This window comes from Nerophis lumbriciformis, linkage group LG08 (genome assembly GCF_033978685.3).
Source record: "Nerophis lumbriciformis linkage group LG08, RoL_Nlum_v2.1, whole genome shotgun sequence".
In the NCBI taxonomy this organism is placed as follows: Eukaryota; Metazoa; Chordata; class Actinopteri; order Syngnathiformes; family Syngnathidae; genus Nerophis; species Nerophis lumbriciformis.
In genome coordinates, this window is record NC_084555.2 from 50,888,240 (window position 1) to 50,904,407 (window position 16,168).

The 16,168-nt window shown below is 38.9% G+C and overlaps 1 protein-coding gene across 1 annotated transcript in view; it reads right to left on the minus strand.

Annotated features, from left to right (window-relative positions):
* Window positions 1-15,787, minus strand: part of hadhab (hydroxyacyl-CoA dehydrogenase trifunctional multienzyme complex subunit alpha b) — a 44,656-nt gene extending 28,869 nt beyond the window's left edge. The window contains exons 1-5 of the mRNA XM_061969176.1: window positions 15,646-15,787; window positions 11,087-11,128; window positions 10,950-11,020; window positions 10,725-10,858; window positions 4,582-4,720 (exon numbers count right to left, since the gene is read on the minus strand). Of these exons, the coding sequence (XP_061825160.1) occupies window positions 4,582-4,720; window positions 10,725-10,858; window positions 10,950-11,020; window positions 11,087-11,128; window positions 15,646-15,712 (453 nt within the window). The 5' untranslated portion in view covers window positions 15,713-15,787. The remainder of the gene's footprint in view (window positions 1-4,581; window positions 4,721-10,724; window positions 10,859-10,949; window positions 11,021-11,086; window positions 11,129-15,645) is intronic.
* Window positions 15,788-16,168: the final 381 nt, after the last annotated feature.

Genomic DNA, 16,168 nt, shown 5'->3' on the forward strand with positions numbered 1-16,168 from the left:
AGCAAGGTGGCTCTCCTGGGGGAAAGTGCTGTCACTTGCCCTGTCTTGCCAAATGCATAGCTCCTCCTTTTTTTTTTTGCAAAGATTGCAAAGTGGCACTTTTATTGTATTTATTATTGAACTTGGTGCAAGTTATTTGATTTATTATTGAACTTGATGCAAGTTATAACACTTTTTTTGATTTATTATTGAACTTGATGCAAGTTACAACACTTTTGTTTTATTTATTATTGAACTTGATGCAAGTTATAACACTTTTGTTTTATTTATTATTGAACTTGATGCAAGTTATTTGATTTATTATTGAACTTGATGCAAGTTATAACACTTTTATTTGATTTATTATTGAACTTGATGCAAGTTATAACACTTTTTTTGATTTATTATTGAACGTGATGCAAGTTATAACACTTTTTTTATTTATTATTGAACGTGATGCAAGTTATAACACTTTTTTTGATTTATTATTGAACGTGATGCAAGTTATAACACTTTTGTTTTATTTATTATTGAACTTGATGGAAGTTATTTTATTTATTATTGAACTTGATGCAAGTTGTACCACAGCTGCACAGTTATTTTATTTATCATTGACTTGATGTTATTTTATGTTATTGAGTTTGAATGTATACAACTTAATGTTCAATACATTTGAAAATGTTAAAGCTTGGCATTAGCGCTCTGTTGGGGCGATGGGGGCAGGTGGGGCTTGAAAACTCCCCCTTGTCCAAAGTGGGGGATGACAAAAAAAGTTTGAGAACCACTGCTATAAGGTAAGACATTATCTGGCGTTTTGTTTAGCATTATGCAAAAGCAACTTTTCTTACCTTCTGGTACCTGCTGATCTGTATTTGGGATCTGCATAAATCATGAAAATTTGCGCAGGTCCGCCTTTGTAGTCCGTGCGGACACCGTAGTCGATACGCTTCTTCTTTTCTCTATCTTATGTGACATTCATCCTTCGCTGTTGCCATTTCTATTATAAAGTAGTGTAAAGTTCTTACTTATATCTGTCAGTAAACTCGCTACGGAAGCGCTAAAACATACCGGTGTAGTGAGTTTACATTATTCACCCAAGGAACTTTAGTTATTAGAGAGTTCCGGTCGGACGGTTTTTCACGGGACACATTTCGGGCGTTGTTGTTGCACTAGTGAGCCACGGATGAGGAGATGCTGCTCCGTTATTGATTGAAGTAAAGTCTGAATGTCATTAAAACAGTTAGCTCCATCTTTTGACACTTCTTCCACTCCCGTCCTTGCACGCTACACCGCTACAACAAAGATGACGGGGAGAAGACGCTGTCGAAGGTGAGCAACGTAAATAACGGCGCATCCTGAAGCGACTGTCAGAAAGTGACTTGAAGATGATCTGTAAAAGATCATCTATGCAACATTTTGACCAAAGAACCACCATTACATGTTATGTAGACCAGTGGTTCCCGACCTTTTTTGCACCACGGACCGGTTTAATGTAGGCATTATTTACAGGGAAGGGCTTCCCACTTGTGAAAAATACAACTCACTATAACGCTGAATTAGTGGGAGCCCTGGGCTTGTTTCTTTGCAATGAAATGCTGATGGAAATCAGCCTTTGGCTACAATCTGTCACATTTATATTTGATATCTTCATTAATATGCATTGTGTCATGTCACAAAGTTATAATAAATGGCAACTTCCTACGAGGAGTTTTATTGTACCTCATTGGTGTGTCTAGTGCACAGGTGTCAAACTCAAGGCCCGCGGGCCAGATCTGCCCCTCCACGTCATTTTATATGGCCCGCAAAAGCCTGGAAATAATGTGTCAATAAAATACCTTATATTTTCTTTCTTACTGAAGGTATTAGTTTTTTTTTCTAGTTTGACAGGGGGAAAAAATAGTGTCCAATATTGCAACAAATATTATATTATCTAACTTTGTTGGTCAAAATCCAAATAGACACTTAAATATCTGCTTAACTTATGGTTTTGAAGCAAGTTATCCATCAAATTGTACACTATAAAAATGACCAATTTTACTGTAAAATTTAGGGAGTTTTTTTTTTAGTTTTTTTTTACAGGATATTACCGGTACTGTAAGTTGAAAATAAAAACGACCAATGTTTGTTTTCCATCCATCTTCTTCCGCTTATCCGAGGTCGGGTCGCGGGGGCAGCAGCCTAAGCAGGGAAGCCCAGACTTCCCTCTCCCCAGCCACTTCGTCCAGCTCTTCCCGGGGGACCCCGAGGCGTTCCCAGGCCAGCCGGGAGACATAGTCTTCCCAACGTGTCCTGGGTCTTCCCCGTGGCCTCCTACCGGTTGGACGTGCCCTAAACACCTCCCTAGGGAGGCGTTCGGGTGGCATCCTGACCAGATGCCCGAACCACCTCATCTGGCTCCTCTCGATGTGGAGGAGCAGCGGCTATACTTTGAGCTCCCCCCGAATGACAGAGCTTCTCACCCTATCTCTAAGGGAGAGCCCCGCCACCCGGCGGAGGAAACTCATTTTGGCTGCTTGTACCCATGATCTTGTCCTTTCGGTCATAACCCAAAGCTCATGACCATAGGTGAGGATGGGAACGTAGATCGACCGGTAAATTGAGAGCTTTGCCTTCCGGCTCAGCTCCTTCTTCACCACAACGGATCGATACAGCGTCCGCATTACTGAAGACGCCGCACCGATCCGCCTGTCGATCTCACGATCCACTCTTCCCTCACTCCTGAACAAGACTCCGAGGTACTTGAACTCCTCCACTTGGGGCAGGGTCTCCTCCCCAACCCGGAGATGGCACTCCACCCTTTTCCGGGGGAGAACCATGGACTCGGACTTGGAGGTGCTGATTCTCATCCCAGTCGCTTCACACTCGGCTGCGAACCGATCCAGTGAGAGCTGAAGATCCTGGCCAGATGAAGCCATCAGGACCACATCATCTGCAAAAAGCAGAGACCTAATCCTGCAGCCACCAAACCAGATCCCCTCAACGCCTTGACTGCGCCTAGAAATTCTGTCCATAAAAGTTATGAACAGAATCGGTGACAAAGGGCAGCCTTGGCGGAGTCCAACCCTCACTGGAAACGTGTCCGACTTACTGCCGGCAATGCGGACCAAGCTCTGACACTGAGCATACAGGGAGCGGACTGCCACAATCAGACGGTCCAATACCCCATACTCTCTGAGAACTCCCCACAGGACTTCCCGAGGGACACGGTCGAATGCCTTCTCCAAGTCCACAAAGCACATGTAGACTGGTTGGGCAAACTCCCATGCACCCTCAAGGACAGGGGGAAAAAATAGTGTCCAATATTGCAACAAATATTATATTATCCAACTTTGTTGGTCAAAATCCAAATAAACACTTAAATATCTGCTTAACTTATGGTTTTGAAGCAAGTTATTGTCGGAGGCAGATATTTACATATATCCGAATTTAAGTTGTACTTCTTCCATTTCTTTGTCATATTTGAAAACAGCTCGTGTTTTATCATTTCTTCTCTTGATGCTCTGTCAGCAAGCAAACTGTGTGTGTTAACCTTGAGTTCTTTGGAATGTATTATGGCTAAGGAGACGTTGTGCTTGTGTTATGGCTAGGGAGGGGGAAGGACAGAGAGGTTTTTGGCGTTGGGAAGACAGACCATTTTGGGGAGGCGCAATAGAATGTTCTATGGTTAGACTGGTCTCAATCAATGTATATTGGCAAAGCTTTGAGAATATACAACAAAATACCTACCGTATTCTGTCTCTGGTGGTTTTTTCAACTCAGCTTTAAGTGTCGGAAAGAACTTGGGAGCGAATTGTGACTTGAATTCCCTGGGAGGAACAACTGGTCCAAAACGCAACACAAATTGTACACTATAAAAATGACCAATAGATTTTACTGTAAAATTTAGGGAGGTTTTTTTTTGTTTTTTTTACAGCATATTACTGTAAGTTGAAAAAAAAAAACGACCAATGTTTGTTTTTTCACAGTAAAATTCTGTCGACTGAGCTGTCAGCTGAGTTGCCAGAATAAAATTAAACAGCGGTACTGTATTTCTATTTACAGTAATATTTTGTAAAAAATAATAAAATAACACCATATATTTTACAGTAAAAGTCTGGCAACTAAGCTACCAGTTTTTTTTCTGTAAAAAAACAGTGGTCAAATCCACAGATTTGTTTCACTCTTTACATAATTTTTTTTTTTTTAATATTTAAATTCATAGGCAAATTCATGAATTATTTACTGTTACAAGCGGCCCTCTTTTGGCAGTCATGACTGCGGTGTGGCCCTCAATAAAAACAAGTTTGACACCCCTGGTCTAGTGGGACAGGCCAAAGTTAAGTCGGAGAGAATGCAGTCCTTTTTAATAAATGATTCAATGTTTCTCTACGGCCCGGTAGCAAATGCTTCACAGACCGGTGGTTGGGGACCACTGATGGAGACCACAAGGAAGAGTTTTCAATCTAGAAAAAAAATATGACTCCTTTAATGCGCCCTATAATCCGGTGCGCCTTTTGTATGAAAAAAAGACCTGACTAGACCCGCTCATCAGCAGTGCGCTTTATAATCCGGCGCGCCCTATGGTCCTGGAAAACATGGTAATAATGATGAGGATTTTCTCACCTCCAGGCCACCTCCTAAGCAGGATCCATTAATGGCAGCCACGATGGGCTTTGGGGACTTTTCGATCCTCTCGAACATCTTCTGGCCTTCTTGGGAGAGTGCGGTGACCTCCTCTGGGCTGTTGCAGGCCTGGATCATGCTGCAACGACATGCATCTTTAATGACACAATTAGAAATATTTCACCTCGGCGTGTTTCGGCAAAAGGTTTAATGCCGCCAATTCCCATCATCCACTATTTCCAGTCTTACTTTGTGTCATTCAGACTTGTTATTTTGTGCAAAGTTGCCGCTGTCATTATTTACATTATATTTTCTATTTTGCTGCAATTTGTCTGACTTTTTGGATTATTTCCAGTCTTACTTGGGAGTCATTCAGATTAGTTATTTTGTGCAAGGTTGCCACTGTCATTAATTATATGATGTTTTCTATTTTGCTGTATTGCTGCAATTTATCTGACTATGTGGACTATTTCCAGTCTTACTTGGTGTCATTCAGATTTGTTATTTTGTGCAAGGTTGCCGCTGTCATTAATTACATTATATTTTTTATTATGCTGCAATTTAACTGACTTTGTCGACTATTTCCAGGCTCACTTGGTGTCATTCAGATTTGTTATTTTGTGTAAGGTTGCCGCTGTCATTATTTACATTATATTTTCTATTTTGCTGCAATTTGTCTGACATTTTGGATTATTTCCAGTCTTACTTGGGAGTCATTCAGATTTGTTATTTTGTGCAAGGTTGCCACTGTCATTAAATATATGTTTTCTATTTTGCTGTAGTGCTGCAATTTATCTGACTATGTGGACTATTTCCAGTCTTACTTGGTGTCACTCAGATTTGTTGTTTTGTGCAAAGTTGCCGCTGTCATTAAATATATGATATTTTCTGTTTTGCTGCAATTTATCTGACTTTGTGGACTATTTCCAGTCTTACTTGGGAGTCATTCAGATTTGTTATTTTGTGTAAGGTTGCCGCTGTCATTATTTACATTATATTTTCTATTTTGCTGCAATTTGTCTGACTTTTTGGATTATTTCCAGTCTTACTTGGGAGTCATTCAGATTTGTTATTTTGTGCAAGGTTGCCACTGTCATTAAATATATGTTTTCTATTTTGCTGTATTGCTGCAATTTATCTGACTATGTGGACTATTTCCAGTCTTACTTGGTGTCATTCAGATTTGTTGTTTTGTGCAAGGTTGCCGCTGTCATTAATTACATTATATTTTCTATTTTGCTGCAACTTATCTGACTTTGTGGACTATTTCCAGTCTTATTTGGTGTCATTCAGATTTGTTGTTTTGTGCAAGGTTGCCGCTGTCATTTAATATATGATATTTTCTATTGTGTTGCAATTTAACTGACTTTGTGGACTATTTCCAGGCTTACTTGGTGTCATTCAGATTTGTTATTTTGTGTAAGGTTGCCGCTGTCATTATTTACATTATATTTTCTATTTTGCTGCAATTTGTCTGACTTTTTGGATTATTTCCAGTCTTACTTGGGAGTCATTCAGATTTGTTATTTTGTGTAAGATTGCCGCTGTCATTATTTACATTATATTTTCTATTTTGCTGCAATTTGTCTGACTTTTTGGATTATTTCCAGTGTTACTTGGGAGTCATTCAGATTTGTTACTTTGTGCAAGGTTGCCACTGTCATTAAATATATGATGTTTTCTATTTTGCTGTATTGCTGCAATTTATCTGACTTTGTGGACTATTTCCAGTCTTATTTGGTGTCATTCAGATTTGTTGTTTTGTGCAAGGTTGCCGCTGTCATTAAATATATGATATTTTCTATTATGCTGCAATTTAACTGACTTTGTGGACTATTTCCAGGCTTACTTGGTGTCATTCAGATTTGTTATTTTGTGTAAGGTTGCCGCTGTCATTATTTACATTATATTTTCTATTTTGCTGCAATTTGTCTGACTTTTTGGATTATTTCCAGTCTTACTTGGGAGTCATTCAGATTTGTTATTTTGTGCAAGGTTGCCACTGTCATTAAATATATGTTTTCTATTTTGCTGTATTGCTGCAATTTATCTGACTATGTGGACTATTTCCAGTCTTACTTGGTGTCATTCAGATTTGTTGTTTTGTGCAAGGTTGCCGCTGTCATTAATTACATTATATTTTCTATTTTGCTGCAACTTATCTGACTTTGTGGACTATTTCCAGTCTTATTTGGTGTCATTCAGATTTGTTGTTTTGTGCAAGGTTGCCGCTGTCATTTAATATATGATATTTTCTATTGTGTTGCAATTTAACTGACTTTGTGGACTATTTCCAGGCTTACTTGGTGTCATTCAGATTTGTTATTTTGTGTAAGGTTGCCGCTGTCATTATTTACATTATATTTTCTATTTTGCTGCAATTTGTCTGACTTTTTGGATTATTTCCAGTCTTACTTGGGAGTCATTCAGATTTGTTATTTTGTGTAAGATTGCCGCTGTCATTATTTACATTATATTTTCTATTTTGCTGCAATTTGTCTGACTTTTTGGATTATTTCCAGTGTTACTTGGGAGTCATTCAGATTTGTTACTTTGTGCAAGGTTGCCACTGTCATTAAATATATGATGTTTTCTATTTTGCTGTATTGCTGCAATTTATCTGACTTTGTGGACTATTTCCAGTCTTATTTGGTGTCATTCAGATTTGTTGTTTTGTGCAAGGTTGCCGCTGTCATTAAATATATGATATTTTCTATTATGCTGCAATTTAACTGACTTTGTGGACTATTTCCAGGCTTACTTGGTGTCATTCAGATTTGTTATTTTGTGTAAGGTTGCCGCTGTCATTATTTACATTATATTTTCTATTTTGCTGCAATTTGTCTGACTTTTTGGATTATTTCCAGTCTTACTTGGGAGTCATTCAGATTTGTTATTTTGTGCAAGGTTGCCACTGTCATTAAATATATGTTTTCTATTTTGCTGTATTGCTGCAATTTATCTGACTATGTGGACTATTTCCAGTCTTACTTGGTGTCATTCAGATTTGTTGTTTTGTGCAAGGTTGCCGCTGTCATTAATTACATTATATTTTCTATTTTGCTGCAACTTATCTGACTTTGTGGACTATTTCCAGTCTTATTTGGTGTCATTCAGATTTGTTGTTTTGTGCAAGGTTGCCGCTGTCATTTAATATATGATATTTTCTATTGTGTTGCAATTTAACTGACTTTGTGGACTATTTCCAGGCTTACTTGGTGTCATTCAGATTTGTTATTTTGTGTAAGGTTGCCGCTGTCATTATTTACATTATATTTTCTATTTTGCTGCAATTTGTCTGACTTTTTGGATTATTTCCAGTCTTACTTGGGAGTCATTCAGATTTGTTATTTTGTGTAAGATTGCCGCTGTCATTATTTACATTATATTTTCTATTTTGCTGCAATTTGTCTGACTTTTTGGATTATTTCCAGTGTTACTTGGGAGTCATTCAGATTTGTTACTTTGTGCAAGGTTGCCACTGTCATTAAATATATGATGTTTTCTATTTTGCTGTATTGCTGCAATTTATCTGACTTTGTGGACTATTTCCAGTCTTATTTGGTGTCATTCAGATTTGTTGTTTTGTGCAAGGTTGCCGCTGTCATTAAATATATGATATTTTCTATTATGCTGCAATTTAACTGACTTTGTGGACTATTTCCAGGCTTACTTGGTGTCATTCAGATTTGTTATTTTGTGTAAGGTTGCCGCTGTCATTATTTACATTATATTTTCTATTTTGCTGCAATTTGTCTGACTTTTTGGATTATTTCCAGTCTTACTTGGGAGTCATTCAGATTTGTTATTTTGTGCAAGGTTGCCACTGTCATTAATTATATGATGTTTTCTATTTTGCTGTATTGCTGCAATTTAACTGACTTTGTGGACTATTTCCAGGCTTACTTGGTGTCATTCAGATTTGTTATTTTGTGTAAGGTTGCCGCTGTCATTATTTACATTATATTTTCTATTTTGCTGCAATTTGTCTGACTTTTTGGATTATTTCCAGTCTTACTTGGGAGTCATTCAGATTTGTTATTTTGTGCAAGGTTGCTGCTGTCATTAATTACACACAAGAGGGCCGCTGTCATTAATTACATTATATTTTCTATTATGCTGCAATTTAACTGAGTTTGTGGACTATTTCCAGTCTTACTTGGTGTCATTCAGACTTGGTATTTTGTGCAAAGTTGCCGCTGTCATTAAATATGATGTTTTCTGTTTTGAAGGAAAGAAAAAAGTGAATGAATGTTTATAACTGAATACATTTCCATATGTATAAAAATATGTTTTCTCTTGTGTTGTTTTTTTTATGAATTAAGTAGCGCTTATGACAACGTTTTTCCAAAACATTACAGAATGTGAGATATAACAGGACAATGCATACATTTATCATTTGTTTTCAAAACGATTACCGTATTTTTCGGACTATAAGTCGCAGTTTTTTTCATAGTTTGGCCGGGGGTGCGACTTATACTCAGGAGCGACTTATGTGTGAAATTATTAACACATTAGCGTAAAATATCAAATAATATTATTTATCTCATTCACGTAAGAGACTAGACCAGGGGTGCTCACACTTTTTCTGCAGGCGAGCTACTTTTCAATTGATCAAGTCGTGGGGATCTACCTCATTCATATATATAATTTATATTTACCGGTACTTATTTATGAAATATATGTTTTTGTTAACAAGTTAAAGGTGTTTAATGATAATGCAAGCATGTTTAACACATATAGTTAATATTGTTAATACATTAAAGGTGTTTAATGATAATACAAGTATGTTTAATACATATAGTTAATATTGTTAACAAGTTAAAGGTGTTTAAAGATAATACAAGCATGTTTAACACATATAGTTAATATTGTTAACAACTTCAAGGTGGTTAAAGATAATACAAGCATGTTTAACACATATAGTTAATATTGTTAACAACTTCAAGGTGGTTAAAGATAATACAAGCATGTTTAACACATATAGATTCCTTTCTTTCATGAAGACAAGAATATAAGTTGGTGTATTACCTGATTCTGATGACTTGCATTGATAGGAATCAGACAGTGGTGCTGATAACGTCCACATTTTCAAATGTAGGAGAAAAAAAGTCCTCCTTTCTGTCCAATACCACATGAAAGTGGTTTGTTTTTGGCATCTTATTTATCCAGCTTCCGTACTCCTTTGTATACACTTTACAAGAAATACATTGTCCGCAAACTCCGTAGCTTGCTAGCTTGTGCACGCCAGCTTTCTGAGACTCTTATTTTGGTAGCGCAGGCAGGATGAAGCAGAGCTTTTATTGTGCAACTGTGCAGTCGGTCTTTGGAGTTTTGACGATAGGTACGGCGCCAGAGTCTGTTGAAATAAAGTGTTTCTCGCTTTCCAGTCGGTAATTTTAATGAGCTGGCAGCAGCCAGCGTCATCTCAGAAGACCCTCGGGTGCCGTGAATGTCAATCAAGTGACGAAAGTGACGTCATAGTGAAGATTTATGATCGCTCATTTTTAGGACTATTTTTTTAATGCCTGGCTGGTGATCGACTGACACACCCTCCGAGATCGACCGGTAGATCGCGATCGATGTAATGAGCACCCCTGGACTAGACGTATAAGATTTCATGGGATTTAGCGATTAGGAGTGACAGATAGTTTGGTAAACGTGTAGCATGTTCTATATGTTATAGTTATTTGAATGACTCTTACCATAATATGTTACGTTAACATACCAGTTGGTTATTTATGCCTCATATAACGTACACTTATTCAGCCTGTTGTTCACTATTCTTTATTTCTTTTAAATTGCCTTTCAAATGTCTATTCTTGGTGTTGGCTTTTATCAAATACATTTCCCCAAAAATGCGACTTATACTCCAGTGCGACTTATATATGTTTTTTTCCTTCTTTATTATGCATTTTCGGCCGGTGCGACTTATTCTCCGAAAAATACGGTACAAAAAAGTGGGACCAGAAAAATGTACTGTGGTACCCCATTTTTATGACTTGATGGGGACCCCATTATGAAAACTCCTAGCACCAACACTACTTGATATATTGATATCCTTTTATCGCCCAGCCCTATTTGAGGTTCAATTCTTCCTGGAAAGAGCAGGACTTTGACTGTAAATGCAGTCGCTTGCTTACTTGATATCGGCTCCGGCGATGAAGCACCCTGGCTTGGACGAGATGAGGACGGCACTCTGGACGGCGTTATTGGCCCACACTTCGTCCATCACCTCTGTCAGCTCTTTCTGCATCTGGACCGACAGCGTGTTGACCTGCGTGGAGAATTAACAAATCAATAAACTGCAGTTGAAGGGAACCTGAAATTCACACATCGACTGAAGAACCCCGGCCAAAACTGCTTACCTTGGAATTGGGGTCGTTGATTCGAACCACGGCGACGTCGCCCTTGACCTCATAGTTGACGTGGGTTCGGGCTAAAGGAAGATAATGAATTAATACACACATTGGCCTACTTTTGTTTAACCGCTAGTAAGTCCTACCTAGCATTGGAGAAGCCACTGAGAAGGTGCGGAAGGTACTTCCTGAAAAGAAAAGAAAAACAATGAGACGGGAGGCACAATGGAAGCTAAACCAACAAAACCCGAAGAGGAGTTGGTGCCAAAAAGAGAGAAGAATAATCCCTTGGTTTGACTTCGGTTAAGATTTAAAAAAATAGACATGGACCAAAGAAGTGTAATCTGCAAAAAAATGGCGCCAACAAGTCATTGCTAGCGACTTCAACATGTCCATTCTTTTCTCTCATTTGAAGACACGACATGAAGAGAACAATACAGAAACTGCGTTAAAATGCGAGAAATCACTAACGTTACCTCAAAAATGAGAGATTGACCGATTATCGGTGCCAATGTTTGACGTTTTTCACTATCGTTTTTTTTCCCCAAAGTTAAAATAGCAATGATTGTCACACACACACTAGGTGTGGCGAAATTATTCTCTGCATTTGACCCATCACCCTTGATTACCCCCTGGGAGGTGAGGGGAGCAGTGGGCAGCAGCAGTGGCCGCGCCCGGGAATCATTTTTGGTGATTTAACCCCCAATTCCAACCCTTGATGCTGAGTGCCAAGCAGGGAGGTAATGGATCCCATTTTTATAGTCTTTGGTATGACTCGGCCGGTAGTAGCGGGGGGGGGTGTATATTGTAGCGTCCCGGAAGAATTAGTGCTGCAAGGGGTTCTGGGTATTTGTTCTGTTGTGTTTATGTTGTGTTACGGTGCGGATGTTCTCCCGAAATGTGTTTGTCATTGTTGTTTGGTGTGGGTTCACAGTGTGGCGCATATTTGTAACAGTGTTAAAGTTGTTTATACGGCCACCCTCAGTGTGACCTGTATGGCTGTTGATCAAGTATACGTTGCATTCACTTATGTGTGTGTGTGTAAAAGCTGCATATATTATGTGACTGGGCCCGCATGCTGTTTGTATGGAGGAAAAGCGGACGTGACGACAGGTTGTAGAGGACGCCCCCAATAATGTTGTCCGGGTGGAAATCGGGAGAAATTTGGGAGAATTGTTGCCCCGGGAGATCAACGAGAGGGGCACTGAAATTCGGGAGTCTCCCGGCAATATTGGGAGGTTGAAACCGATACAGATCATTTCCGATATCACATTTTAAAGCATTTATCGGCCGATATTATCGGACATCTCTAGTCTTTATAGGTTTGTGTTTTAGCTTACGGTTGTTGTGTTGTGGCTTTATGCTGTTGGGTTGAAGCGTTTTCATTTGTCGTGGCTTTTACAACCATGCTCTAGCTGAGAGTATTGCGGAATTTGCAATATTTCAGGGTTTCCCTAACTCAGCGTTTCTCAAAGTGTGGGGCGCGCCCCACTGGTGGGGAATAGAGTCATAACAGGTGGGGCGCGAAGAACGGGAGGACATTTCACTTTAATTATTTAAAAAAAAATTATATTCTTAGATTTTTTTTTTTACTATGCTTTCAATTTCTATACACACTGTAAATCACTTTGCCAAATGCCAAATGCGCATTGGACACACTGTGTCATTCACCGGGAAGCACTCGCGTCAAGGCAGCTCAGCCCCGAACTCAATGAGGTTTTAACAGATGTTGTGAGCGCGGTAAATTTGATCAAAACACGACCACTGAAAGTGCGACTGTTCTCTGCACTGTGTGAGGAAATGGGAGCTGATCATACAGCCGTGCTGTTTCACAGTGAAGCAAAGTGGCTCTCCCGGGGCAAAGTGCTGTCACTTGCCCTGTCTTGCCAAATGCATAGCTCCTCCTTTTTTGTTGTTGTTGCAAAGATTGCAAAGTGGCACTTTTATTTTATTTATTATTGAACTTGATGCAAGTTATAATACTTTTTTTGATTTATTATTGAACTTGATGCTAGTTATAACACTTTTGTTTTATTTATTATTGAACTTGATGCAAGTTATTTGATTTATTATTGAACTTGATGCAAGTTATACCACAGCTGCACAGTTATTTTATTTATTATTGAACTTGATGCAAGTTATACCACAGCTGCACAGTTATTTTATTTATTATTGAACTTGATGTTATGTTATGTTATTGAGTTTGAATGTATACAACTTGATGTTACTTGATGTTCAATAAATTTGAAAATGTTAAGCTTGGCATTAGCGTTCTGTTGGGGCGATGGGGGCAGGTGGGGCTTGAAAACTCCCCCTTGTCCAAAGTGGGGGATGACAAAAAAAGTTTGAGAACCACTGCCCTAACTCAAGCCCCGGGCCCGCGACATCATTTTATATGGCCCGCAAACACCTGGAAATAATATGTGTCAATAAAGTACTTCATATATTGTCACTACATTTTTTTCATTTTGACAGAAAAAATATATGTACTGCTTGAAATTGCATACATTTGAACTTTTAATTGCGTATTTGCCCGCGTCCACCTCATGTTTGATGTGGTCGGTCAGATAAGAGAGGCAGTGACGTGCAGTCACTAGAGGCAGGTGAGGCGGGGCCTCACCTGCCATCATGGAAAGAAAAAAAATGTAAAAAGAAAGAAAAAAAAATTAAATTGTTATATGTATCCAGTGATTATACTATAAAGTTATTTTCCATTTAACTTCACCAGTTTTACATTATTTTTATTCAAAATCGCTGAATTTCCACATTTGCCGTTCAAATACTGAGAAGAGACGGTGCGGTGAACAGCAGCCAGTTGAGGCACGTCACTCAGTGCCTCAACATGGATTGCACAATGACTCGGCTAACTGCTGACCTGCTGTGCAGTGAGACCGTATTGCTATATGAACTATATTATACATTTCCATAGTTTAGTTAGCTGAGGTATATAATGTACAGTGTATTTTGTCAACAACTGTATGTGTGTAAAGTATTTCTTGTGCTGAGCGATCATAAAACGGCTGCAAAAGACGCACTGGCTGAGGCTCGCTTTCTGCACCCCCGCCGTAGAATTGTTGTATCAACTAAATAAAGCCCACAATTAAACTTTCCACATGCAAGATTGAATCTATTTTTAAAAATTATTTCATAAGAAGCCAAAAAGTGCAAAAACAATAATGTTGGTGTTGGAGGAGTTGTGAATGACTGCAGGGACAAAAAAATAATAATTAAATTGTTATATGTATCCAGTGATTATACTATAAAGTTATTTTCCATTTAACTTCACCAGTTTTAGATTATTTTTATTCAAAATCGCTGAATTTTCACATTTGCCGTTCAAATACTGAGAAGAGACGGTGCGGTGAACAGCAGCCAGTTGAGGCACGTCACTCAGTGCCGCAACATGGATTGCGCAATGACTCGACTAACTGCTGGCCTGCTGTGCAGATACACCTGCAGACTGCAGGTGTACCTAATTCACAACTCCTCCAACACGAACATTATTGTTTTTGCACTTTTTGGCTTCTTATTAAATAACTTTTGTAACCTATTTTCATGGGCTTTCCTCTTTGTGATGTTAAGTTCCTGTTATGCGCTGTTATACAGTATATGCCTTGAGCTCTTATTTTGAAGGCGCTAAGAGCGGAAGTGATGTCACGTTGCGGAGGTTTTTGAAAGAATGTAAATAAAGTGGTCCTCGTGTAAACTGGAGCCTCCGTGTTTGTTATTTTGTAGTTTCATACAGTATAGGCGACATTTATAAACCCTCGGTTACACTTTTTTAAATAGATTCAATCTTGCACGTGGAAAGTTTAAGTGAGGGCTTTAGTTGCGGTGCATGGACTTCATTTCTAAGTAAAGGTAAGACCATAATAACGTTTTTTTTTTATTAAATGTGCTTTTTTGTGTGCTACAGTTTGTATGTGTAAAGTTAAAGTGAAGTTAAAGTAGCAATGATTGTCACACACACACTAGGTGTAATGAAATGTGTCCTCTGCATTTGACCCATCCCCTTGATCACCCCCTGGGAGGTGAGGGGAGCAGTGGGCAGCAGCGGGGAATAATTTTTGGTGATTTAACCCCCAATTCCAAGCCTTGATGCTGAGTGCCAAGCAGGGAAGAATGCTGGTTATGAGCTTTTAAACATAACTGCTGCCAATCAAATGGTGAATAAGATACTCTTTAGGGTTCATATGTTTGTCAATCTGACTGTGATGAAGTCAGTGCCTCACCAGCCATCAACCTCACCGCACGTCACTGTAGAGAAGGCATGTGTCAGTGGAGTGGTTAGTTGTGACCTTTCACCCACATGTAGCAGACGCTCACTGCGACGGCACACCTTTATCCAAAGTCTAACCAAATACTAATATTGTTTATTTTTCTCAAAGAGAGAGCAACTGTGCCTCATCTACGACAGCGGCGTTTATTTTACTTATATATAAAATATTCTATGATACAGCATTTGGCTCACGCCCAAGTCGCATGACAACATTTTGGACGGAACGAAATGATTGCCAATGTCAACATTAAAGGTGCGTAAAATAACTAAAATATGTACTTTGTTCATTCATTGGCTAGCGGACACGTTTGTTACAATATTTGCCGCTAGAAGTAAGCCACACAATTACGGTCACACATCACCAGTGTTAGTCTTCCTTGGTGTAAATAAAGAATACATTGTCAGTAGTTAGAAGTAGTTGTTTACCTGGTGCCGCGGCGTACCTCCTGGATGTCAGTTTGGAGAGGAGACCAAGGGCTCGAACAGCGGCCATGTTTGCTGGAGCAGCGGAGGTCAGCACGGAGCTTCCGGAGAGCTAACACTAGTTAGCCTCGCTCTTCGTCGTCTGCTTTTGGCAAGGCAAGCGTGCGTGCGCATTCCTGCCACCCTCTGCTCGGAAGGGAGTACTACACCGTCTAACATGTTGAGCCGAACATAGACATACAGGTAAAAGCCAGTAAATTAGAATATTTTGAAAAACTTGATTTATTTCAGTAATTGCATTCAAAAGGTGTAACTTGTACATTATATTTATTCATTGCACACAGACTGATGCATTCAAATGTTTATTTCATTTAATTTTGATGATTTGAAGTGGCAACAAATGAAAATCCAAAATTCCGTGTGTCACAAAATTAGAATATTACTTAAGGCTAATACAAAAAAGGGATTTTTAGAAATGTTGGCCAACTGAAAAGTATGAAAATGAAAAATATGAGCATGTACAATA